Source organism: Neofelis nebulosa, chromosome 8 (genome assembly GCF_028018385.1).
Source record: "Neofelis nebulosa isolate mNeoNeb1 chromosome 8, mNeoNeb1.pri, whole genome shotgun sequence".
Classification (NCBI taxonomy): Eukaryota; Metazoa; Chordata; class Mammalia; order Carnivora; family Felidae; genus Neofelis; species Neofelis nebulosa.
In genome coordinates this window covers 136,135,140-136,161,070 of record NC_080789.1, presented here as the reverse complement: position 1 = coordinate 136,161,070, position 25,931 = coordinate 136,135,140, and the positions used below count along the sequence as shown (strand labels likewise).

Below are 25,931 nucleotides of genomic sequence, written 5' to 3'. Positions count from 1 at the left end.
GCTGCAGGCGCTCGGCAGAACCCTCGAGGGGGTGAGCGTCCGGCGGGCTAACTACCGCGCCAAGAATGACCATTCAGCATTTCACAAGCAGGGAAGCATCGTATGGTGAGACCCTCAGAGTGAAATGTCAGTGAGGCCGTGACAAACACAGCTGCCTGCCCCCTCCCAGCTACCACTGCCATCAGGGTTCCCGACGATGCCGCTTCTCTCAAATATTTCTGGGTCTGTGCCAGACCACACTCGACAGGAACTAGCGGACACAAACGGCTTTTGTACCACAAAGTCTGGGTTGTTGGGCGTAATACGAGGGGAGCCATGACATCATGGGCGAAATCCAAGTTCAAGGGTGTTAGATATTAGCCCTTGTATGTTTCCAGCAGAATGGTCACACTGTTCTCCTCAGCAGTGCCCTCACTTCCTCATACTGAGAAGTTTACCAAGACGTCAGCGTTCTTTCATTTTTCCATGTGGTCCTTTTCAATGAACCCAAGAGAAAAATCGCCTCTGATGAACAGCTTAAAATAATCCCGCAAAGAAACGTAAGCCCGCCTCACATCTGAGTTGGGCCCCGAACAAAAATCAAGAACAGACACACACCAGGGAAACAGCCCTGTTTCTGAAAGAGAGTCCCCGGAAGTGGACGACGTCCACTATAAACTGAGGCCGTGTGTCCGTCCGCCTTCTCCCTTTCCCAGGGGGGTCCATACAGGTAACGGGGAGAAGGAGCAAAGTCAATTTATACTGTGCTCCTGTTAGCCTACAGTCCTTCTTGACGCCAGCAGGGGGACGGCCTCATTGCCCACGGCGTCCCCTGGCAGTCCGTCCCCACAGTCACTCTACCATTCTACGCAAAAAAGTCTGTGACTCCAGCAACGTCTGCAACACCAGATCCCCACCGCAGCATTAAAGTGCGTGTCCGGGCCCGAAACGGGGGGAATGGATACGTCCGCCCTCCCAGAATATCTGTGCTCACGCCACAGACTTCCACGCAGGACGCTGTCCCAAGTCTCCCTGGAGTCACGGTCACGGATCAAGACCGCAGCAGCCCCAACGTGCCAACAGATGCTGCAGTCCATGGGGATCAGCTATGCTTCAGTGGGACTATTTCAAGACCGTGGTATTTCAAGATGACGAGAACTTAATCCACAAGAGGCAACAGAACCTTATATTTTTACACACTGCAAGTCTTCCAATAATTTAAAGGAAAGTTTTGAAATCTTATTGTGAGTGACCCACCAAATTATCAGATTTTTTTAAAATCCCAACTTCAGGAGCAAGGCAATAAATGGGGTGAGAGAGACTGTTTCTTCATAACATAATTCATGCTTATATCATTGTTACATTTAAAACCAAAAATCTAGCCACAGACTGGTTTCAGAGAAGAAACCAAAACATTAAAAAACAACATTACCCCACTGACTATGGTTAAGGCGCCTCAAGAGGTTCTGTAAGCTCATAAAGGAAATCTGTGATAATACAATGCCTCTTGCCGCCTCTCTGCCACAGTATTTCCTAAAACGAACCTCATTATATAATTTACATTTTAAAATTATAAACTGTAATACAAGAACCAGAGGGTCGAAAAAAAGCGTCTCTCAGATTTGAGGAATCTTGTTGAAGGAAACTAAAACTATTTTTCTATTGGCTGAAATGTTCTTTATGGAAAGAACAGAAACTAAGAAGTCTGCTTTATATAAATGGAAAACTTGGAATAGAAGTCATCACGCCTTCTAGTACTTGAAACAACAGATGTTGGTGAGGATGCAGAGAAAGGGGAACCCTTTGGTGCTGTTGGTGGGAACGCAAACTGGTGCAGCGGCCCTGGAGAAGAGTATGGAGGTTCCGCAAAAAATTAAAAATAGAGCTACTCTAGGATCCAGCAATTGTACTAGTAGGTATTTACCCAAAGGATACAAAAATGCTGATTCGAAGGGGCACAGGCACCCCCGTGTTTACAGCAGTGCCATCAACAATAGCCAAGTTATGGAAAGAGCCCAAATGTCCATCATCTAATGAATGGATAAAGAAGATGGGGTTTATACACAATGGAATTTTACTCGGCAACCAAAAAGAATGAATACCTGCCATTTGCAACAACGTGGACGGAACTAGAGGTATTAGGCTAAGCGAAATTAGTCAGAGAAAGAGAAGTATCATATGATTTCACTCATATGTGGGATTTAAGAAATGACACAGATGAACATAGGGGAAGGGAAGGAAAAATAAGATAAAAACAGAGAGGGAGACAAACCATAAGAGACTCTTAAATACAGAGAACAAATGAAGGGTTGCTGGAGGGGGTGCTGGGTTGGGGGATGGCTAAACGGGTGATGGGCATTAAGGAGGGCACTTGTTGGCATGAGCACTGGATGTTATATGTAAGTGATGAATCATTAAATTCTACTCCTGAAACCATTACTATACTATATGTTAACTAGCTTGGATTAAAAAAAAAATTTTTTTTTAATGTTTTATTTATTTTTGAAAGAGAGAGAGAGACAGAGTGCAAGCGGGGGAAGGGCAGAGAGAGAGGGAGACACAGAATCCGAAGCAGGCTCCAGGCTCCGAGCTGACAGCACAGAGCCCGAGGCGGGGCTCAAACTCACGAACCGTGAGATCATGACCTGAGCTGAAGTCGATGCTTAACCGACTGAGCCACCCAGGCGCCCCTAACTAGCTTGGATTTAAATGAAAAAATTTTTTAAAGTTCAGTAAATGCTAAATATGAACTTGAAATTTCACCTAGAAGCAAATGTGGAAAACATTATTTCTTTGGTCTCTACGATGTAATGCTCATGCTAGAACGAAGAGAATATTTGAATTAAGCAAAAGCATAAGGTTCCTATATTTAAAAATGTATTGTGTTATGCTATATAATCTCCTTTACTGCTTGACTTCTCACTTCAAGTGCTCTTTCAATGCAGTATTGCACTGGACTCCGTTAGATTACCTGATTACTTCTGTGTTTACCCAAGCTGTATAAAACTATAAGATTGTGGTTATTTCATAGGTAGAGAAAGGCCCCTTTTTGGCCTAAATATCATTATTACTTCAGGCCTGGATCTAAGAGAAAATGATTGCTAAACACCAAATTCTGTCTAAATTCAGCCTTAACCAAAAAAAAAAAAAAATCTGAATAGGTTTAGATATTAGAACATCTTTGTGATGTAAACATAACTACACTTCCCAAGTCTTTTGTGTTTGAATAACATTAATCTAACTTGAGAAGCAAATGGTCTCTCATGTTAATGCTCTGGCTAATGTTAAGATTCATCACCTAATGTTTTGACTCTTTTTGACAAATCTAGGAAACATTTGCCTAATAATGTCATTGTACATTCTTCTAAAAAGGCTCCCAGCCAACAGCATTAACATCTTTGATTCTGTAGACATTAATCACATCCATTTTTCACGCTCGATGTGTAAACAACTAACTCAAGACTCAAAACAGATTATGTGTTCGCTCCTCTTTGCGTGGTGGATACTCGTCGGGATTTGTTCTCGTTGTCGATCCCTCACTCTGGCCAAGGATGGAGCTGAACCACTTCTATCTGTAGGCTCCTGCTCTAACAGGAAGTAAGAGATACTGACCATGAGATGTCCACCTCCATTTACACGTCTCCTTTGTAACTGGTGTCCTTCCATCCATGTTCTGACACACCTACCGACTGCCCTGAGTGAGTTCTTCGTCCCCAGGGCCTGGTCTAACTTCTTAAGTTTGCACTGCCCAACTGCGTATCTGGATTCTGGAGCCCTGTTTCGTTCTACAGAATCTCGTGGTGTCTGACTCACTGAGTGCCCTTTGACCCAGTCAGCTCTCTCCTGACGTGTCAGTTCTCATGCCCGTCGCCGGGGCATAGGTCCACCCTGTGCCACCTGCTATAAACCTCCAGGGATGTGCCTTGATGAGCATTTAAGAACCGAAAGGTTGGAGAGGCTGCAAAAAAGCCATGCTAAATATGGAATAGTGGAACGGCTAGCAAGTAACCACAACACAGCAGCACGTGTAGACGGTACGTACAAGAAGATATTCGGAGGAAGTGGGGTCACCCCCCCCCCCCCGGCAGGCAGGGGCAGTGATGACGTCCCTGTGTCTCTGTCATCTTCCCACACCCTTGAAGACAGCGTGAGACTGCAAAGCGAGATTCTGGTCGCAGGAAGGAATAGGTGAACTTCGCTGTCGGGGGTTGGGGAGGATCTTTTCTTCTGAGTTTTGGTAACACTTATTCTTATGTGCAGAAGGAGACTGATTCTGGAGAGTTAGAGGGTCCAGAGCAGAGAAGGCAGGAGCTTCCTTCTGCCCCCTGCCCACTGCCGTCCTTCAAAGGAGCCAGCTTCACGCCACGGTCTCGGGCTCAAATCCCCACCTGCCGCCAAATGGCACGTTCGCTCTTGTCTCATGACTTTCTTCATGTTTTTCCTCAACCAGGAACTCACTCCCTCCCTTCCTGTCAAGAAAACTGCATCCCATCTTCAAGGACTACACTTCGTAGGTCACCTCTGTCACTCATCTTTTGTTGACTACTTCAAGCCCTTGCCCTTCCCTAAAATTCTTTCCACTAAGCACTTGACGCGTTGGTTTGATTAACGTGGGATTGCTCCACATTTCTTTTCCCCAGCAGAATTCCCAGGTCCTTAATTAGAGGGACTTGAATGTGCTTCTCCAGCACACACGTTTGCTCTTGCCATTCATCACCCTCTGCTGGGCTCCTCTGGACCTTCCCACCCCACCGACTTGACTAACTTCTAGAAGACCTTAAGGCTCACTCGACTACCCCTGCTCTGAGAAGTCCATTACCCCCTTCTCCACTCCTAAAAAGACTTGACCGGCACCCGCTCTGTGCCATGACCGGACCACCGTATACCTCTGTCACAGGGAGCACTGTGCACACAACGCTCACGCGACTTTTCTTCTCCTCCGGACCTCCTGAGAGAAAAGGTTCTGCCGTACTTATCTTTATATCCCCTGCGCCTCGCACCTCTGCCACAGCACGTGATCAATGTCTGTTTCATTCTCTGAGGACCTGGAGTCTGCAGTGGAAGCCACGGTGGGACCCGGGGGCAGAGTCAGGCGTCCCGCAGGGGAGGGGGGAGCCCATGCTCTCGGGCAGGGGTGGCACTCCGGGACCTCACCCTGGCGCAGTTCCCCAGCCCGGGCGGGAAATCCCTGATAGGCATTTGTTACCTCATTTAGCTTGCATCTACAGGATTTATCTTGTTCCTTGTAGCAAAAGTTGCCTTTCGGGCCCCGTCTAGCCCTTTACGGACAGCCGGCTGATCCGACTGGAGAGACTTGAGTACACAAGTAGGACGCCAGCAAGGAGAGGCCAGGCTTTTTGGTGATACGAGGACCATGCTGTCAGATGCTGACCAGGAGGCCCACAACCTGAACAGATCATGCGGGAGAACTCACAGCTCTATACTGTTCATGTTTCCTTTGTAGGACAGCCACGTGGTGCCTTTATTCAGAGAGCCTCAAAACTCTTTAAATGTGACCTCATTTGAGTAAATCTTAAGTGCCTCCACAAAAAGGGTTTTAAATGGGTGCCTCTGATTTATTTAAAATTATCTATATTATCGTTGTTGAGGAGCAAAAAAAAAAAAAAAAAAAAAAAAAAAAGAAACAATCCCAAGTTTTCCTTGGTGCTAGGGGGAAAAATACTTTGCCCTCTGTCCATCATTTATTTCCTCATATTCTGAGTCAGAGTCACAAACACGTTTTCCCCACTGCCTTCTGTTCCCCGCCCGAAGTCCCAGATCTCTGTTTTGCAATGTGCTTCTGAAACACGCGTCTGCTGGTGGCCATGTCTGGGCGAGAGCAGCTCAGCAGATGAGAATAAATCCTACCAACCGGAATGATCTCTAGCCATGCCAGTCAGTCACCCCTGTAGACCAGGGGTCAGCAAAGGATGGCCTGGGGGCCAAACCCAGACTGGTGCCTGTTTTCTGATAAGCAAGGCTTCTCTGCAGATTGCCAATGGCCGCCTTTGTGCCACAAGAGCACAGCTGAGTAGTAAGACGGGGACCCCCAAGCCTGCAAAGCTTACGTACGATATTTACTATCCGTCGTCATAAAAAGTCTGTCGACCTTGGTTCCAGGAAACCAGAAAAGGGGAAGCTGGACATTTTTGTTATTAGCTGGACCCATGTTTTCAGATGCTTACAACAAGGTCTGCAAGAGTACCCAAACCTTCCATCATCCATTTGTATTCTGATGACAGCCATATAGTGCCTATCTCTGAGACCCTCCAAATTTCCTAGACATGATCTCATTTGGCCCGCTGGCATCTTTCCTCTCCAGAGCTCCTTCATTTGTTCAGGGAGCTCCAACCAGGTCACTGCTCCCTGAGGCCCTTCTGGGTTCTGCTGGCCTTGCCCACACTCTTCCCAGCCGCTCAGTGAACCTCAGGCCGCCCTTGCTTTGATCCCCATCATATAAAAGCTACTTTTGGGGAGCCTGGGTGGCTCCGTCACTTGAGCATCTGACTCTTGGTTTCAGCTCAGGTCACGATCTCATGAATCGTGAGTTCGAGCCCTACATCACTGACAGCTTCAGAGCCTGCTTGGGATTCTGTATCTCCCTCTCTCTTTGCCTGTCCCCCGCTCGCTCGCTCTCTCTCAAAAATGAACATTTTTTTTAAAAAAAGCTAATTTCTCAGTATCTTTTTTTCCAGCATCTTCTCTTTCAAACTGTGACAGATTGACATGTTCTTGAAGAGGACGGCTGGAAGGAAGGTCACGACATCACTGGACCTCCCAGTCACAAACCTTCTCCTCTCTACACCCCCGCTGTCTCCATGCCCGCACTCGGCCTGTCCAGCCCCAATCCGAAACGGAAAGAAGTCTGCATCCCTGTACGTGCCCGTGGTGTGCTTCGAGTTGAATAATAAATCACTCGTAGTTAATTCTGTGCAGCAGGGCAGAGCAGCTCCATTCGTGTTTCGTGGCGCCAGCTGCCGGCCGAAGCCTCCCAGGGCAGCTGGCATCCGTGTGCACTCACCCGCGACGGGCAGCGTTCCACGTCACGTCGCTTGGCAGTAAGAACGGGTAGAGCCTGGAAGCTGGAAAGGCGGTCCAGTGTTATGGTCCATGTCTAACGGCACAGTGAAGAATGATATGGGGAAGAGCTTCCGAGTGGGAGAGACTGGGCTTGATGCTGAACTTCTCGACTTCTAACTTTCTGTATTTCAGCACAGTGAAGTCACCTCCCCGCCCCTCACCTTCTCATTTGCAAAAAGGGAATAACAACGTCTCTCTCATTGGATTGCTGAAAGAGTCGATGAAAAAAAATGTATGTAAACCACTTAAGAGTGCTTGGTATATACTAGTCACTCAGCGGTACCTACTGTGACTTAAAAGAGCATGCTGCATTTAATGTGCACGTGCAGCAAAAATCATTACCTACTATGTGGGAATATGTACTCTAATGATCAAAAGTAGGATGGTTCCCGAATCCATGCAGACAGGCTATATGCACATAAAATGTCCACACAGCTCCTGGAAGCAAAGTTCCAGACGTGAAGACAAAACTGCTTTCCTGGAGCATGAAGGGAGCCAATGAATAAGGCACAAGCAACGTTCACATTTCCCCTCATTTTAATTTGGCGGTTACAGAGAGGGAACATTATGCTTGTTCTTTACCCTCCAAAATTGTTTACTAAATGAACTGGTCAAAGAGGGGCGCCTGGGTGGCTCAGTCGGTTAAGCATCCGACTCTTGATCTCAGCTCAGGTCACGAGCTCGTGGTTCATGGGATCGAGCTCCACGTCGAACTCTGTGCTGACAGCATGGAGCCTGCTTGGAATTCTCTCTCTCTTTCTCTCTCTCTCCCCCTCCCTCCCCACCCTTCCCCTGCTCATTTATTCATTCTCTCTCTCTCTCTCTCTCAAAATAAATAAATAGACTTTTTAAAAAATGGAGAAAGGAAGACAAACTTCCAAAAGCTACATGGAAATCTAGGGTTGGCACAGAATGGCACAGATTATGGGAACGAGTCTGTAGAAAGTTATAGCAAGAAAGACATCTGGTAAATGATGCATCAGCCAACTGCTCGGTTGCCAGATAGAGTCCGTTAGCCAAGTTCCTAATTATGAAGGCGAAAGTAGATCCAGTTATATAGATTAGGGAAAGGAAAGAGAGGAACATGTAAATCTTGGTCAAGGAAAAATGAATTTCATGGAAATACATTCCCCTTAATGTTCCCAAGGACATGTATGTTTGCTAGTTCCAGTGCTTTAAGCATGAAATTTGTAACGAGAAAGAGGTCTACGCTGATCACATTTTCTGAGGCTCTTGTGAGCTCTTCCCACGAAGAGGTTTTATAAGTTGAAACGGAGAGGCAGAACTCTCGCCTACCCTAATACCAGACCTGTCTGTCGACAGATTCACCAAAGCACACGGGATAGAAAACAGAGCCAAGTCCGGTGCCAGCAGCCTAGGGGAGGCTCCGTAGCTGTTCCCCAGCCAGTTAGGTCCTGGCCTCCAGACTCGCATCCCCACTGGGATGATGACCAGAACCAGAAAGTGCCAGGTGCGCACGGCTACGTGCACTTCCCAGGCACTGACGAGCCCGTTAGCGAGAATACGTTTCAAGGTCAGATGATCCTACGATTTCTATACATCAACTGTTCAAATGACAATGATTAAATACCGACTCTGTGTCCTTATTGTGATGAGTAACGTGAAATACTTCAGGCCCATCAAAGATGAGGGGAGCCAAGAACCTCCAGCCTTACAGTGACTGATTCTTCACAGGATCCAAGTGGACCTGTGACAAATGTCTGACGTTGCCAAGCCTGTTGACACATCACGAAAGCCCCGTGCTTGGAATAATTTTCCTCTTCACCAGTGGACATGATATTGTGTTCGAGACTCTGCAAACAGGCATCTAAGCTTTTCACTCACTGCTGTGGCCTTTGAGAGCTGCTAAAATAGCCAGCAGTTTTCGAAACACTCCGAGGCGGCAATGGGCTTTAGGAATTGTCTAGAAGCTTCTGACATGTGTTTGGCTGGTCTAGGGTGGTTCTCCTGGAAAGAGGCCACGCTGGAGCTCAGAAGCCAGCAGAGCACATGCCAGATTTTCAGTGCCCAGAAGTGATGGAATTTTAATATCCAGGAATGAGGGAGGAGGGGAGGCTGGCTCCCCGTGTGACGTCCACACTGCTCTTGCAACAGTGTGTGGACATCCCTCCTGCTGCGACACGGGTCCTGAAATGTCAACCTGCGCTCACCTTGCAGCCACGTGCCCTTCCACTGTTGCACGTGAGAGCGATGCCCAAGCACACGGCTAACCTGCACCAGGACACCGCACCATCGTGGTGGGGTTCACGGGCTGAGAGTCAGACCTGGCTTTGGAGCCCGGCCCCGCCACGTACTAGCTGAGTTATCTCCCATTGCAAAGCCTCGGTTTCTCCATCATTAAAATGGGGATGACAGCCAAATTCTTATAAAGATTAAATATCCTCTTATCCAATAATTCACGTAATACCTTTAGCATAATGCTCTGCATGTCGAAAATGCTCCGTGCTCTATTTTAGAAGTGCCCAAATTATTTTATCGCTCATGGTAAGTCTAGGAGACCCTGACTTAGTTCATTAGTTTTCTCTGAACGATTTGGGGCAGGATTTGTCTTTCTGGGGGTTATCTTGATCGTTCTCCCATCAGAAGTGGAAGAAGACACTGCGCCCAGGAACGGACTGGGTTTGAGGTTAAACCCTGATGTGACTCAAGCAGCTAAAGACAGGAGTCCTTCAAGCTACCGGGGCTTTGGGGTAACCGATGACCTTCGTCAATACTGGCCACGCATTTTACCATTTTGGCGTTCCTTAATATTTACTGGGACATAACTTAAATATTATAATTGTGCTGAATTCTACCAATGCATACTACGGATGCTGTCACTGTAAGTAATTTACGTTATTTTGACAACATGAAGATAAAAACAGCATTTTGTAATTTGCATTTTCTTAGTTACTAGTACACTGGGCTCTTTTTTCATACTCTTACTGAATCTTATTTCTTTTCTGAAAACCGTTTCATCTTCTCTGCCCATGTCTCATGTAGGATGAATATTAACCGATCTGGAATAGCTCTGCTATATTAAAGGCAAACTTCTCTTTGCCGCATACGTTTTCCCAGCCTTCTGCTCGCTTTCATTCTATTTCCACGGAAAACAAAAGTTTAACATTTTTCTATAGCTAAAGTGATTGGCTTTTTCCTTTTGTAATTATTCCCATTGCTTTTAGGCTTAGAAGGTCTTTCCCAATTTCAGAACTCGTTCAATATGCGCCCATATTTCCTTACTTATTTTTGGGTGTGGTTCATTGGTTGGTCTTCGCTGCTTAATCCGTTTGGAATTCTTACTTGGGCAACAGTCGTAAATATTAATAAACTGGTAGGGCCTTTCTAGAAAATGTGTTTTTAATATCTGTACAAGCCACAAATTAGTTAGTATTCCTTACCCCATTAATTCCACTTCTAAGAATCTAGATTACTTAAGAAAACAATTGGCACGTGGTCAAGGATTTCTACAAGAAGACAGTCAGTCATCCCAGGGCTGTTTACAATGGCTTAAAAGTAGGAAATAACTCAAAAATCTCTCACAGGTGGTGTGAGTGAGTAAATGTCTTCAGCTGCACCCTCCAACACGGTGACCACTAGTCACACGTGCCTACTTATATTTCAATGTATTAAAATTCAATAAGATAAAAAAATGCAGCTGCTCAAGTTGCATTAGTCACATTTCAAGTGGTAATAGCCACGTGTGGCTAGTGGCTACCACACTGGAGACAGCACAGGTACAGAACATTCCCATTCTCATAGAAGTTTCTATTGAGCAGTGCTGCCATTGAAGTCAGCTTTTTATGGAATAGCTAATAGTATCAGATGTATCCCTAACATGAGGGTAAGTAAAAATACCAAAATACAAAAAATTTGGTGGGAACACAGATTCGGAGGGGTTGCAGTAATTTTTTTATTTAAGATTTTTAAGTTTATTTGAGAGAGAGCACAGCGGGGCAGGGGCAGAGAGGGGGAGAGAGGGAGAATCCCAAACTGTCAAGCGCAGAGCCCGATGTGGGGATCGAATTCATGACCCGTGAGATCATGACCTGAGCCAGAATCAAGAGTGGAATGCTAAACTGACTAAGCCACCCAGGAATTTTAATTACCAACATCTTCATCAAGTTATATATTTTTCCCCCAGAGGAAACCCAAACCCCGGCCTCATGAAGGTCATTGTGTTAAAGAAAAAATAATTAAGAAAAATGAAGATTTATGGGTGCATAGGAAGTTGACGACATACACAGGGAAACCTAGTTCATGGCACCTACTCAGTAACTTAACTGTTAATTTTTCCCAGATCGAAATGGGACTTCCCAGACTGGGTCAAATACAAGATGTAATTAACACTATATTCTATGGCCAACAGCGGTCTCCAAAGAAGCCATGATTATCCATCTGTCAGCACCTGTATTCCAGCCAAAAAGTCACAAAAACAACAATGGCACTTAAGAACCTGGAGTACATAAAGAATATTCAGTAAATATGGAAAGGCTGTGAGGCCTATCAAACACCTCTCAAAAATCAGCCAGTACCGAAGAACATTTCACATACGTGTGATTAATCACTTTGGGAAATACTGCCTGTAGAGAAAACCTACAGCGAATCTGTACCCAACTCTCCCACTGAAAACAACTAAAAAAAGCAAACTACAAAATGAAAAAAATTTTAAACCAAAACGGTATCGAAACAGCGAGAAAAAATGATCTGCGAAAAGATGAAAATTTCAAGAGGTGGGCTCAGCATTTGGGATCACTTTTATCTAAGGGATGTCTGTCAAGGCCAAAGAAGTATCTGAGAGGCTGAGCATCATGTTAGTTGCTTAGAGGGTCAGAAGTCAAAGTCCAGAGCCCACCAGGGATAGGTGCTCGGGGAAAACCTCCATATTTTGTACCAAACAGAAATAAATCAGTCTTGAGAGGACTGTGAGCCATCTGGGCCACCCAGGAAAACCCCAGGCCCTGAAAACGGACTAAAACAATCCCAGATTTAATCCCCCAGCTACCTTACAGAAACACCCCAAACTTTCTCTAGCAGAAAAGATCATCATCCGAGGCTTTAAACTATTTCTACAAACAAATGTTTAAAATGATGTTCGTCATGCAATCAAAAATGACCAGTCACACAAGAAGAGAAGAGAAACAGTAAGAACAGCTCCTCCAGGCCTCAAGTTTGGGATTATCAGACACGGACTTTAAAATAAGTATGTTTATGGTACTTGAAAAAATCAAAAATGTTATTACAAACTTTGCAAAATAACTGAACATTCTAAAAAGTGGCAGATTGGAAAAAGAACCAAATGGAAATTCTAGAACTAAAAAACGCAATAACTGAAATAACAGGATAGACGAGTTTAACAGCATACTGGACATAACTGAAAAGAGAATTTGTAAACTTGAATAGCTTTGGAATGAAGTATGGAAAGGCAAAAGTTGGAATAAATAGAAGAGATCATGGGAAGCAGAATATGGAGTGATTTTCTAACACTGGAATCCTAGAAGGAAAAGGAAAAGTGACCCAAAGCAATTCCAGAAATAATGGCTGAGGATTGTTCCACGAATCCACAAATTCATGAAGTCCTAGGAACCTCAGGCAGGAAAAATAAGAAGTCTACATCTGAAATCATTATACTCAAACTACAGAAAACTTAAAGAGGAAAATCTTAAAAGCAGTTGGCAATAGAAGATCACCTTTAGGGGAACAACAGTTAGTAAGACTCCTGACTTTTCAACGACAACAATGAAAGCCAGGAGACAATGGGATCGATCTCCCAGGGACTGAAAGAAAATCACTACCAACCTACAATTCCATTCCTTTCAAAATATCCTTAAATACTGAGAGTGCAAAAAATAATTTTCAGACAAACAAAAACTAAGAGAATTCTTTACTGGCAGACCCACATTTAAGAGGATACCACGGAGTGTTCTTCAAGCAAAAGGAAAGTTAATCCCAGATGGAAGGTCAAAGATGCAAAAGGAAGGAAAAGCAATCACGTGGAAGAGGCAGCGGGTTGAATTCTGGACAAGAATGGGGCGTTGAAGAACTATCCAGAACCGATTTACAGGGTGAAGTTATCTTGCCCCTATACTAGTTGAAATTATATCTGGCAATCTTCTGAAAGAAAAAGAGTTCAACCCTATTTTTGCACGGAATCTCTTTTTTACTATTTTGGAGTGGAGAAAAATCAGAGGCCATGAAGAAAAAAAAATCAACAGATTTTACTACATGACTTTTTAAACGCAGATGGCCAAAGAAACAACTTACACAGTCGTAACTGAGAGAAAATATTTACAACAGCTGATCAGCTAAGATCAGGTTCCACTGCATGTGGAGTGGGATCTAGAGGTGGAAAGAGGTGAAGCAGAGGATTCTTTTGAGGTCTGAGGTACTATTTCCCTCGTTAAACCACATATTTTTAATTGCTAAAAACAGATCATGAATTAAGAAAGAAAAGCTAAGCGAACTAAGTGCTTGATGAATGTCGAGTTATTATTGGCTCTGGCAGCCAGTAGCTTTTTGTTTTCTGTTATGGGAGTTGACACTAGATTATAAATGCAAGTTTCTGATATTTATGACACCAGGGCAACATGAGGAATAGCCTTTTCCAGTGGGTGAAAAAGAACAATTGAATACTTGTATTTTTAGCATAATTTATAAATTTATAAAATTTCTAATATTTAATATTTCATGTACCTTAATGTCCCTCCTATCCCTAGAACTTTAACATTCATCCTCAACGCTATAAGAATATCGCTCCTGGGGCACCTGGGTGGCTCAGTCAGTTAAGCATCCAACGCTTGATTTCAGCTCAGGTCATGATCTCGCCGTTTCATGGGTTTGAGCCCCACATCGGGCTCTGTGCTGAGAGTGCGAAGCCTGCTTGGGATTCTCCCCCTCTCTCTGCCCTTCCCCACTTGCATGGTCTCTGTCTCTCTCGAAATAAATAAATAAACTTAAGAAAAACATAGTATCACTCCTGAATTACTGAGACAGAAGTCCTTTGTTCTGAGGATAGGTCAAGGGGGCCGCCAAGGACTCTATTCTATTGCTCTTCAAAGGACATCACTACCGGACAGAACATTTCCGTCGACGATGGTGCTGTGAATTCCTGTCCCGCTCACATTATATACTCTGCCAGTTCCCTTTATTTCAAAGTATTTCTATAGCGTATGTCTCTGCTCTCTTAAAACTGCCATCCTGAAAGGATGACGTCAACGGCTTAACTGAAGCAGTTCGGGAATGTTCTCTGTAGGCAAGAAGAGCTGGATGGCAGAGCGGACATTTGGCATCCCCCGCGCTTTATTCACAGAGAACGTCATGGCTCCGGGCACAGGTGAGAAAGCCCAAAACTGGCGGCTGGCGGCCACTCACCTGCCGGAGTTTGGTTCCCACCATGGAGGCACTGCTGTCCAGCACAAATACTATGTTCTTGGGTAAAGGAGGCAGGTCTCTGGGGGCAAAGTAGTGCACAAAATAGCCATTTAGAACCTGGTGGAGGGAAAAGAAGGTCGAGATGGTAGTACCCAGAACGGGCAGGCAGACGAGCTAAGACGGCCAGTCTCCATAACTGACCCCTCCGGGAGACCCAACTGCCGATTTAACCTGCATACGGTTAACATCAGCCCTTAGCAACTTCCCGACTATGCTGACTAGCTCAATTTCTATTACCCACCCCCCTATGACCCTTGGCCACTTGGAATTCCTGCTTCCTTCAGTATCTGGTTTTTACAAGTTGAGACGCCACAGTTGTCTGCATTCTGGACGCGTGCAAGTACATTTTAATATTCCCGCCCTGTCTCTGGAGCGATAAAACCTAAAGGGAAGTGAGCCATTGCACCAGGCTCTCAATTAAAATTGAAGACGAACTAAAATTCTAACTTCATCTAAAACACGGCAGGGAAAATTATATTACAGATTTCATTTGCTCTCCAGATTACTGAAGCAGGAAATAGATAGCCTCAGCCTCTAGGAAGGGAACACCCTAGTCCCCTTGGAGACCTATTCTAGGGTAAAACAAATTTCTAAGAACCAGAGAGTTCTCCCTCCCTTAGGTAAGAACTGGAATCCCTCGTCCTGAGTCTAACGACAAGTATCAAGCAACTGACAGGAAATGGTAACAATGAACCCATTACCTGGATGTCCCCAATGCTCTGCTCCCTGTTGACATCATACCTAACGATGAAATCTCCCAAAATGCCATTCTGGGCAATCTTGGCTTGTTGTACCACGCTAGGCTTAAAAATGATTTTGGCAAAAGTGTCATTTTGGTTGATAACAGTGGAAGGAGGCAGCTCAGAATCACCTGCAAATAAGACACAAACATAATCAATAACTGAACCTACCAGTATTTTTCTGAAGAGAAGCTGGGCTGTTTTCAATAGACACAGAGGGTTAGAGTTTATTTTATTGCGAGGTTTACTTTCCATATGAACTTCACAGACTTCATACTGACAATATGTCACCGTGCAAGAGAGGTTAGATATGTCACCTCTATGCCTTCTTTTTCAACTTTTACGTGAACTGTGTAACATGCGAAACCAGGGAGAACAGTAAAATAAACCTCCGTGTACCCTTTATCCAACTTTAACAATTATCCACCTCGTACCAATTTTTTTTTACCCGTTTTCACGAATCCCCTCACCATCTTTTGCTAGCATATTTTAAAACAAATCCCAGACATCATATTTTATCTGTAGCTACTTCGGTATGCATCTCTCATCACAAGTAACCAAACCAGTGTTCAGTGCCGTATCATCCTGGAATACTCCGTCTGTATTGAAGTTTTCGTGATTCTCTAGAACGTGTCTTGGTAGGGCTGAGTTGTTTGAATCCAGATCAAAAACAGACCACACATCACACTGGGTTTATGTTTCTTAAGTCTTTTTTAATCTACAAATATCCCCTCCCCCTGCCTTTCTTCGAATGCTACGTAACTGCGTTGTGAAACACTCGTCATCCGTCTTATGGAATTTCTCACATTCTGCATTTCGTGATTATTTGCTTGTCTTGTCTTTTAACTTGCTCCTCGATTCCCCTAGTTTCCAGCCTTAGCTCGCATTCTAACATCTGGGGGAGCTAGAAAAAATACCAATATCCAGGCCAAGAGCTCATTTAATTGGGACACAGCCTAGGCATCAAGACTTTAAAATTCCCCATGCGAGTCTGACGTGCAGTCAAGGTTGAGAACCCCGGCTCCATCCTCCGTATTGTCCTGTGTTCCGGTAGGAAAGTTAGAGGCTTGGTTAGGCTCAGGTCAGGACTGCTGACAAGAACACTTCACAGGTGATGCTGAGTACTTACCGCTTTTTCAAATCAGAAGTATACAGTATCTACTTGTCTACCTTCAGTCGTAGTAAGAAAGATGGCGGGCGCCCATATGGTCAATCGGACCCCCCATTATCAAGCTCCTCATCGATCTTTCACTTCATAGTTTTACCAGTCACTGACGAGGTTCGTCTGGGTCCGCTATTTAATCCGAGTTGCAAAAGGGCGGGGTCTAGTCCTGCCATGCCTTCCATATGGGAATCTTCCACAAAAAACACCTTTCTCACACCAATCTTTTAGCTGCCCTAACATACTGTGTGTCCAGAAAGTTTATGGCTCTTTTTAAAGAGCCAATGTTTTCCCCAGCATAAATCTTTACATATAAATTAGAATTACAGCAAGATACATAAATGGATTTTAAATGATTTATGAAAAATAACTGGGATGACAGATTAAGTACAGCCCATGTTTTACCCATGACCTTCATTTTCTCTTAAAACAGAGAATTATTCTGCAGACTACTCACCTTTATAAATCCAAACACCACCATGTCTATGTGCTTAGCAATGGAAATTCAAATTTTTTAGCTCTGCATGCCCCGAGGGGAACATAAAAATAAAATGGAGAATATAGGAACATCAGTGTACGTGGAGACTTCATCCGGATACTGAATCAAAGCCAGGCTTACAACTGCTGCAAAGCATCTGATTGTTTTTTTTTTTAAATCTATTCAAGTTGATACCGTAGAGTGAGCCGACCAGCCATCTCCCATCACTAATTAACAAAATAAAAAAGGAAACAAGGCATAATTTGCCCATGGTAATTTGTATTTAAAAATAAACTTCCTTCTGCTAAGCGTTTATTAGACATTTAAGTCAAAGGAAGTTTAAACATTTCCTGCAACAGAACAGAACGTTATTTTTCAGGAACAGTTTAGGTGTAACTTGAACAGGAACCACTGGGAAGAACTGATTCTTGTATTATTTGCACCCATCAAGGGCAGGAGTTTCGGGTGTGACCAGAAAGGCAGCAAATAGGAGATTTCATTCTTACAGGAGGCAGTTGTAGGAAAGACACGCTTCCAACAGACCTGCTCATCTGCAGAAGGAGCTGGAAACGTCAACCGCACATTTCCAGTTCACCAACACGGTCCAAGGCACCTGAGCACCACTAAAGACGAGGAAGGAAACAAAGGCTGCAAATGGAAAAGGTCCTTGACACGGAAGGAAAACGCATGCTCTTCAGAGTGGATCTCACATTGGTGATCACTGGTAAAGCACCAAGAGTGAGAGGCCTGGTAACACAGCTGAGCACTTGGAATCCTGAACGAGTCAGAAGGACCTGCTTCTGATACTGGCTCTACCTCTTATGACCCATGAGACTTTGGGCAAGTCACTGAGCCTTGGTGATCTCATCCGCAAAATGGATTCATGGTCTACCAAACACACACTATTGAAAAGATTAAGTGATGTAATAGAGAGCAGTCCTTCCTTAGCCCCACCCTTATCCACATTCCAAGATCCCAGGGGATGCCTGAAACCCTGGATAGTACTGAACCCTGTATATACTATGCTTTTTTCCTGTACATACATACCTACGATCAAGTTTAATTTATAAATCAGGCACAGTAAGTGACTAACAACAATAGCAAATAATAGAACAATTACAGCAATAGCCTGTAATAAAAGCTACGTGAATGTGGGTCTCTCTCTCTCTCTCTCAAAGCATCTTCTGGGGCTGCACTCTTCTTCTTGGGATGATGTGGGATGATTAAGCGCCTCCATGATGAGATGAAGCGAGGTGAACGACACAGGCACGTGACCTAGCGCGAGGTCAGTCCTGACCTTCTGACCACATGTCGGAAGGAGAAGCATCTGCTTTCAGGACCGTGGGTGACCGTGGATAACCGTGACTGAGGGAAACGAAATCGTGGAGAAGGGAGGGGGGCTACTGTACTTAGACCCTTCTGACTCATGGTAAGCAGTCATGCTCGCTAATGTTATTATAAGCCTTAAAAATACACAAAACAGAATAAGGGAACTAAATGCAAGACAATACAACAGATTGAACTTGGGATACTGCGTGCAACAAAAAGGAGAGAGCCGCTGTGATTTACAACATCTCACAGTCATTCTGAGTGGAAACAGAAGACACAGAAAGAGGATCACTCCACGCTTCCATCTACGTAAAGCTCAAGACCAGCACAGTGTGTCCGCGGCAACTGACGCGGGACAGTGGTTAAGAATGGTCGATACCCCTGGGGGACAAGCACCTACGGGGAAACAGTGCGGGAGATCCTTTGCGGTGGTGAAAATACTCTATGTCTTGGCCCGGAAGTAGTTGTAGTACGGGTGTACACACATGTGAAGATTCACCCCTGAGATTTATACGCTTTGCTCTACGTGTAACCCCAATTAAAAAAAAAAAAAAAAACCCAAACCCGCTGGGAGTTGGGTAGCAGAATAGATTGAACAAGCATTCCCTAGCATGGAGCGGAACGGCATCATTGGCCAAACAGACCCTATCTGTTCTTCTCCTTAGGATAAGTCTGTTAGTGTAGGCATTTATATGGGGATTAGGTGTATTCAGAGTAATTCCAGCTGGCAGAATTAGGACCGGGGTAGGGTTGCTGGGAAGCAGGCTCTGTGCAGTATGAGGAAGCTCTAGGAAAGATGCCCCGCGGGCAGAGGAGGCAGCTTTCACAGCCCATCTCACTGGAAGGGTTCCCGCAAACCCTGCATGCATCAACCACCCGCAGGGACCGGGCAGCGCAGTGCTCATGACACGGCCTGGGGCAGCAGCATCACCGGTGAACTTGCCAGAAACACAAACTCTTGGGCCCATCTGGAGACTCTCAATCAGAAACTCTGGAGGTGGGACCCAGAAAGCTGTATTTTCAGAAGCCTGGCAGGTGACTCTGTTCTTGCACAGAGACAATGGTCACGTGCCTTTTGGTGTATGTAATTGGGCGGCGTTAGATTATCTCCAACTTTCAAATTCTACATTAGAATTGACCCTCTTTATCCTACCAGCATGTACCTACTTTTCCTCGCTTCAAATCTCTCTCACTCCAATGCTCCTTACAATGCTCTGAATTAATACCATTCATGGTTGAACGAAAGCACTGAGGATTCAAAAGTATAATTTCTCCCTTCATAATTCATTTGACTAGGCTCTTTGATAGAAGCCATGAGAAAGATAGTGTATTATTATTTTGGTTTCTTAATGACCTCCGATGTTTGTTAGTTCGTGATGAAAATTCATGAGATTCCTCTAAATGGGCTTATTTTTTATGCCCCAAGAGTGGGTTGATTCCCACTTTGGTCACTCACCATGAAACCTAACTCCCGAGGCTGATTTCCACCCATTGAGTATCAGACAGTCCATGTGACCCAATGAATTTTCCACTAACTATCAAAATTTAAAAAAAAAAGAAAAGTTTGCTGGGAAAAATTCCAGAGCAACAACTCTAGGAAATAAAGTCGTCTTTTTTATTAGAGAAGCGAAAAGCCTTTTAATCAATGAGGTTAATATAGGCTGCCCCACAGTGACTGACCAACATCCCAAACCAGAGCACTGCTGAGATTTTCCTTATGTGCATTGTGGCCCGTACTGCTGACGGCCACAAAACAGCTCCCGAGCACAATGAGCTTTATGAGCAGGGCCCTGGGCGGTCACGGCATGTGCTCTAAAGATAATGAAGAATACAAGGGAAGAGGCTGGGAGCAGACCAAAAGAGTGAGACTCTGACCTACTTTTCTAATGAGAACCCACATGTCTTTTCCTCCTCTTGGTTTTCTCTCCTTCATGCCCACTTGGTTGCGGGGAGAGAATGTAGCGCGATGACCGCTCTGATTTGGACGAAGCCGGGTCTCCTAATGGCATCTTCCTGTTTCAATGCAAGCATCAGAGCTCGTGAGCGAGGCGGCCTTCTGTGGCCCACCGGGGCCTCCAGTACCTCCCCGGGAAGGTTCACCGACCACTCCTTCTCCACCCACTCTTCCGCCACCCGCAGGTCACCAGTGTCCCCGGGACGTGCTCTTTTTTCCAGACCCCGGTATTTTCGAACAAGATGCATGTTCTTTTAGAAGCCACATACTACTGAGGAAAGTGGACTCTAGGGTCTGACAGACTCCCGGCGACTGACTTAAAGCTCTGAGCCTCAGCTCTACCTCCGTTTGACGTGAGTAAATCCACATCATAGCATCGTTGTCGGAACTAAGTGAGATCACATATATAAGGCACCAAGCACGGTGCCTGGCACATAGTAGGTACTCAATACGTATCAGCCTCCAGCCTCTGCCCCTTTCTGAAGTAGCTTCTTATACTCTCTGTCTGGGATGAAAGGCAACTCATGAGGAAAAAAAATACTCTTTTTAACACACAGTTTACGTTTTTGCGGTGACAGGCTTCTCCACACAACTGAGAGCTTAGTAAAAACGAAATAATCATTATTTGGAGCAGAAAAGAGAAATCATAATGAACGTTCATAATAGGGAGCTCAAGAATGTTTGGAGACAGAACAATCTTTATAAAGCATAAGGGAGCCGGTAGTTTCCCAAGAGCCCCCTGAAATTATACACAGAATTTGGCATGAAAGTATACATGGATGGATTTTTTCTGGACACAGTGCCCAAAGCCTTCTTTCGCGAGACTCTCCAAGGAGTCTACGTAAGGTTAAGAATCATACACGCAACGGCCATTAAGTAGTCCTCCTGCTGATTCTATCTTGTAAGGACAAAGCACTTCATACATTTTAGAGAATGAAACGGATGTTCTCCGTTTTGTCCTGGAGCATGGATGTTATTCACAAATAAACATTCTCCTCCCAGACAACCACACGGGGGAAAACGGAAGTCAGCTGCTATGTAAAATGTCTAAAGGTGCAAAGATTTAGGAGCAAAGAAGCACAGTCAAGGACATCAGCTGAAAGCCATGCCCGTTTGGGTCAGCGGGCAGAGGGGTTTCCTGCCTCTTTCCTGTGGCCCGCAGGCTTGCTACTGAGAAACACGGCAGACACCTGGTGCTTTACAAAAGGATTTCCAAACAAACACCGCCTGCTCATTTCCCCCCGGGGAAAGGGCTAAACTATCTACACTTGTTATTGTAACCTGCTCACCTGGACCCCAGTGGGGAGATTTCTTCAACAGAGGGCAGTCCAAAATATTGTGACTAACTGGGCAACCGCCCTCTGATGGTAGCAATACAGACAAAATTCAAGAAAGCTGGCGGAGCATTCGGAGAGAAGGTGATGAGGTTGTAAGGCCCAGCACGCTGGCCAGAGTTCATAATGCTGCACCACGTGGCTGAGGACAGTCAATCTTAAAAGAGTTCTCACCACAAGAAAAAAAAACTCCTTAAGTGGGTGGTGATGGACGCCAACTAGAGTTATTGCCGTGATCACTTTGCAACATGTACAGATATAGAATCATCACGCTGTACGCCTGAAACTAATATAATGTTGTGTGTGAATTACACCTCAATTAAAAATACATATTGGCGAGGTCTCGGGGGGAAAAGCGGTAAAGTTGCGTGGATCAAGATGCGTAGGAATTTGGTTCAATGCCTTCATAAGTCCCCTATTATCATTTTCTTACGGGAAGGGAGTTTTGTCCCCTATCCTGATAATAGGTATTTTATACCCTTTTGGAAAACAGCATCATACAGACATGACAGCAACATGCAACATAAAATACTAATGCAAATTTATAGTTGGAAGAGTTCAAATTCAACTCCATCGCTTGACATTTGAGTGGCACTTGCCCAAATTTCTTAGAAAATTTGCCTTCTTCACTACTTCCCCGACGCTCTTTCTTCCTAAAATAGTACATTCCTGAGCCTCAGTTTTCCCCATGTGACTGACTTCCTCAGAGAAACGACGTGGGAAACAAGTCAACTACCTCACACATTGTACACGCAGTTAGCCCGCAAAGCACGTGTTATCTCTTCCTGGTATCGTTTTGTGTCCATGGAAGGCCTCAAACACCAGCCACGCTAAGTATAGATGGAAAGCCTACCAAAAGCAGTGCCACAGCAACAAAGATCCAGAGATTTCTGTTAAATCCCTCTACACTGTTCTCTTGCACACAGGAGGAACACGGCCCAATCACTGGGAAAGCCTTCATGGCATCTCCTAGATTCAACCTGACAAAAGGGTTGTTATTATTCAAAATTGACAACTCTATATACCATTAGGGTGACTCCTACCCAAAACAAACAAACAAACAAACAAACAAACAAACAAACAAACAAACAGAAAATAACAAGTGCTGGTGAGGATGTGGAAAAATCGGAACACTTGTGCACCATGACTGGGACTGCAAAATGGCATAGCCCTATGGAAGACAGCATGGAGGTGCCTCAAAAAATTAAAACTAGAAATACAATACAGTCCAGTAATTCCACTTTGGGGTATCTACCCAATAAAAATGAAAGCAGGATCTCGAAGATCCTGTACGCTATGTTTATAGCAGCACTATTCACATTAACGAAGAGTGGAATCAACCCAGGGACCTCCAACAAAACGTGGTCTGTATACACAATGGAATATTTTTCAGACATGGAAAGGAAGGAAATCCTGTTTTTGCCACAATACGGAGGAACCTGGAGGACATCACGTAAGTGAAATAAGCCAGGCACAAACAGACAAATACGGACTGTGTGATGCCACTACATGAGGTATCTAAGATTGGCCAAACTCCCAGAGACGGAAAGGAGAATGGTAGTTTCCAGGGATTTGGGGCACGGCGGGGCAGGGGGTGGGCAACGGGGAGGTGCTGTTGAATGGATACAGAGTTTCAGTTCGGGAAGCTAAAAACGATTGGCTTGCCGATTGGCTTGGAGATTGGCTGCACGGCAATGTCAGTAAATTCAACACTGCTCAACTGTTCGCCTGGAAATGGTGAAGATGGTGAATTTAACATGCGCTTGTTACCACAATTGAAAACTTTCTTAAGTTTTAAAAATTACCAGCTGTAAGTTCGGCAAGGGCCGTGACAAGATCTTAGACGTTTCTAGGTTCCGGGCATCTGGCACAGCTGCCAGGAACACGGTGAGAACTCAGGACAGGCTTGTGGAACATTTAACACGGAGACGGCTCAACATATCGGCACGTGGTTGCGCAGACGAAAAGGGGAGACGTTCAAGAAATCCATCGTGGGAGCGTTCCGGTGGGTGGGGCAGGTGCTCTCAGTAACCCAGGTCCCACGCCACAGGCACATCTCTGGCTTCAGCCACAGCTAGAGCGGACAGTGCCTACGCCTGGACCACACCACATTCCACCTCACACACTGGAGATGAAGGAAGAAGGAAGAAGGAAGAAGAAGGAAGAAGGAAGAAGGAAGAAGGAGGAAGGAAGAAGAAGGAAGAAGGAAGAAGAAGAAAGAAGGAAGAAGGAAGAAGAAGGAAGAAGGAAGAAGGAAGAAGAAGGAAGAAGGAAGAAGGAAGAAGGAAGGAAGAAGGAAGAAGGAAGAAGGAAGAAGGAGGAAGGAAGAAGAAGGAAGAAGGAAGAAGGAAGAAGAAGAAAGAAGCGGGGCGCCTGGGTGGCGCAGTCGGTTAAGCGTCCAACTTCAGCCAGGTCACGATCTCGCGGTCCGTGAGTTCGAGCCCCGCGTCAGGCTCTGGGCTGATGGCTCGGAGCCTGGAGCCTGTTTCTGATTCTGTGTCTCCCTCTCTCTCTGCCCCTCCCCCGTTCATGCTCTGTCTCTCTCTGTCCCAAAAATAAATTTAAAAAAATGTTGAAAAAAAAAAAAAAAAAGAAGGAAGAAGGAAGAAGAAGGAAGAAGGAAGAAGAAGGAAGAAGGAAGAAGGAGGAAGGAAGAAGAAGGAAGAAGGAAGAAGGAAGGAGGAAGAAGGAAGAAGGAAGAAGGAAGAAGAAGGAAGAAGGAAGAAGAAGGAAGGAGGAAGAAGGAAGGAGGAAGAAGAAGGAAGAAGGAAGAAGGAAGAGAGAGAGTGAGGCATCCCCGAGAAGAGCAGACTGGTCACCAATGTCAAGTGAAAGAGAGAAGGCCACCTCCTAGGTCTCTCTGAGCCATCCTGCTCACAGTTGGCCAGTGTCAGAACAAACAAGAGAACACGGTTCTCATATCAGCATTAAATACAAAACAAAAGAAAAGAAAACAAACCAAAACAAAACCAACTATGGAGCCAAATGATTCATACCTGAATCATTGCTGCGCCGAACAATGCTGGAAACCCTCACATAACAACCAGATTATTATTTCCTGGCAAGTGTACACAGCCCAAACAGGGCCATTCCCTTCCAGCTGTAGAACAGAGACTAGATCCCGGGGAAGAACACGGAGAGCAGGGCAGCTGGAACCAGGGGTGAACCATCAGTCACGACGCAGTGACTGGGTTCGCAAATAAAAACACGGGATTCCCAGTTCAATCTGAATCGCAGAAAAACAAAAGGTATTTTAGTGTAAGTATGTCCCAGAGATGGCACGGGACATACTTGTCTACCTGAAACTCAAATTTAACTGAGCATCCTAGCTTTTGTCTGGGAACTCAGGAAGAGGAGAACAGCCATGTATTTGCAACCAGTCTTCTGGAACCGAATTCTTTCCCCTAATCCCCACCCATGCACAGAAAATAAGAGGTGCGCCTAAGTTCTGGCAAAATTACCCAACGTAAACCAAGAAGGTGTTGAAAACCTAGCGGCACCTTCACTGCCAACAGTTATTTGTTCCTGAGTTCACTGAGCAGATACTTCCTGAGCACCCGCTCCACGGCAGGCACCACACTGGGTGCCTAGAATACAATCCTAAGAGAGCCTGCACAGCAGAAGACAGAGTCCTGAGGTTAACAGACCAGACAGGGAAAAAGATAAATGGGATTTTTTGCCAGATTCAATCAACCCCTTATTGGGTGTTTACTGATCTACAAGACGCTGTGCGAGTCTCCCGTCGGAGGTCACTCGATCTTGCAGCACGTAACCTCAAAGCCTGCTGCGGGCCAACCTCCCGTCCACACCTACACACACAGAAAAGGCAATGAGGCTCGTTTCAAGTGGTTCTCTTCTTTCTAAGTAAGTTTCCCTGGTCCTTAGGCTTATTTGAGGGTCAACATTTTATCGGATGCTTCTCACGTGGGAGGACGGGACTAAGAAGCAGGCTGTCCGGAAGCGGAGTTCCACTGAGCCCTGCCATCTGTTTTCTGGGACACAGAAAGGGTGCACAGCCAAACGCTGGAGGGCACAGCAGACCCTGATGCCCAGGACACTGGGGCGAGGTAGGATTCTAACAGGTAAAGTCAACCAAACATAGAATGAACCTTTCTGAAATGCACGATTCAGTGGCATTTGGTACATTTACAATGTACTACCCAGTTCCAAAATGCTTTCATCATCCCCAAAGAAGCTCTGTCACCACTAAAGCAGTCACCCTCCCTCCGTCCCTTCCTCCCCAGACCCTGGCAATCATCAACATGCCTTCTGTCTCTCTGGATTTATCTATTCTGGATGTTTCATATAAGTGGAATCATATGGCACATGACCTTTTGAGTCTGGCTTCTTTCACTTGGCATAATGTTGTCAAGGTTCATCCATGTTGTATTTTATCCCTTACATGGCTGAACAATATCCCATTGTATGGCCATAACCAGATGCC

The 25,931-nt window shown here is 45.1% G+C and overlaps 1 protein-coding gene across 1 annotated transcript in view; it reads right to left on the bottom strand.

Moving 5' to 3' along the window:
• Positions 1-25,931, bottom strand: part of ITIH5 (inter-alpha-trypsin inhibitor heavy chain 5) — a 79,225-nt gene that overhangs the window by 18,815 nt on the left and 34,479 nt on the right. The window contains exons 6-7 of the mRNA XM_058681949.1: positions 15,192-15,361; positions 14,431-14,547 (exon numbers count right to left, since the gene is read on the bottom strand). Coding sequence (XP_058537932.1) covers positions 14,431-14,547; positions 15,192-15,361 — 287 coding nt within the window. The remainder of the gene's footprint in view (positions 1-14,430; positions 14,548-15,191; positions 15,362-25,931) is intronic.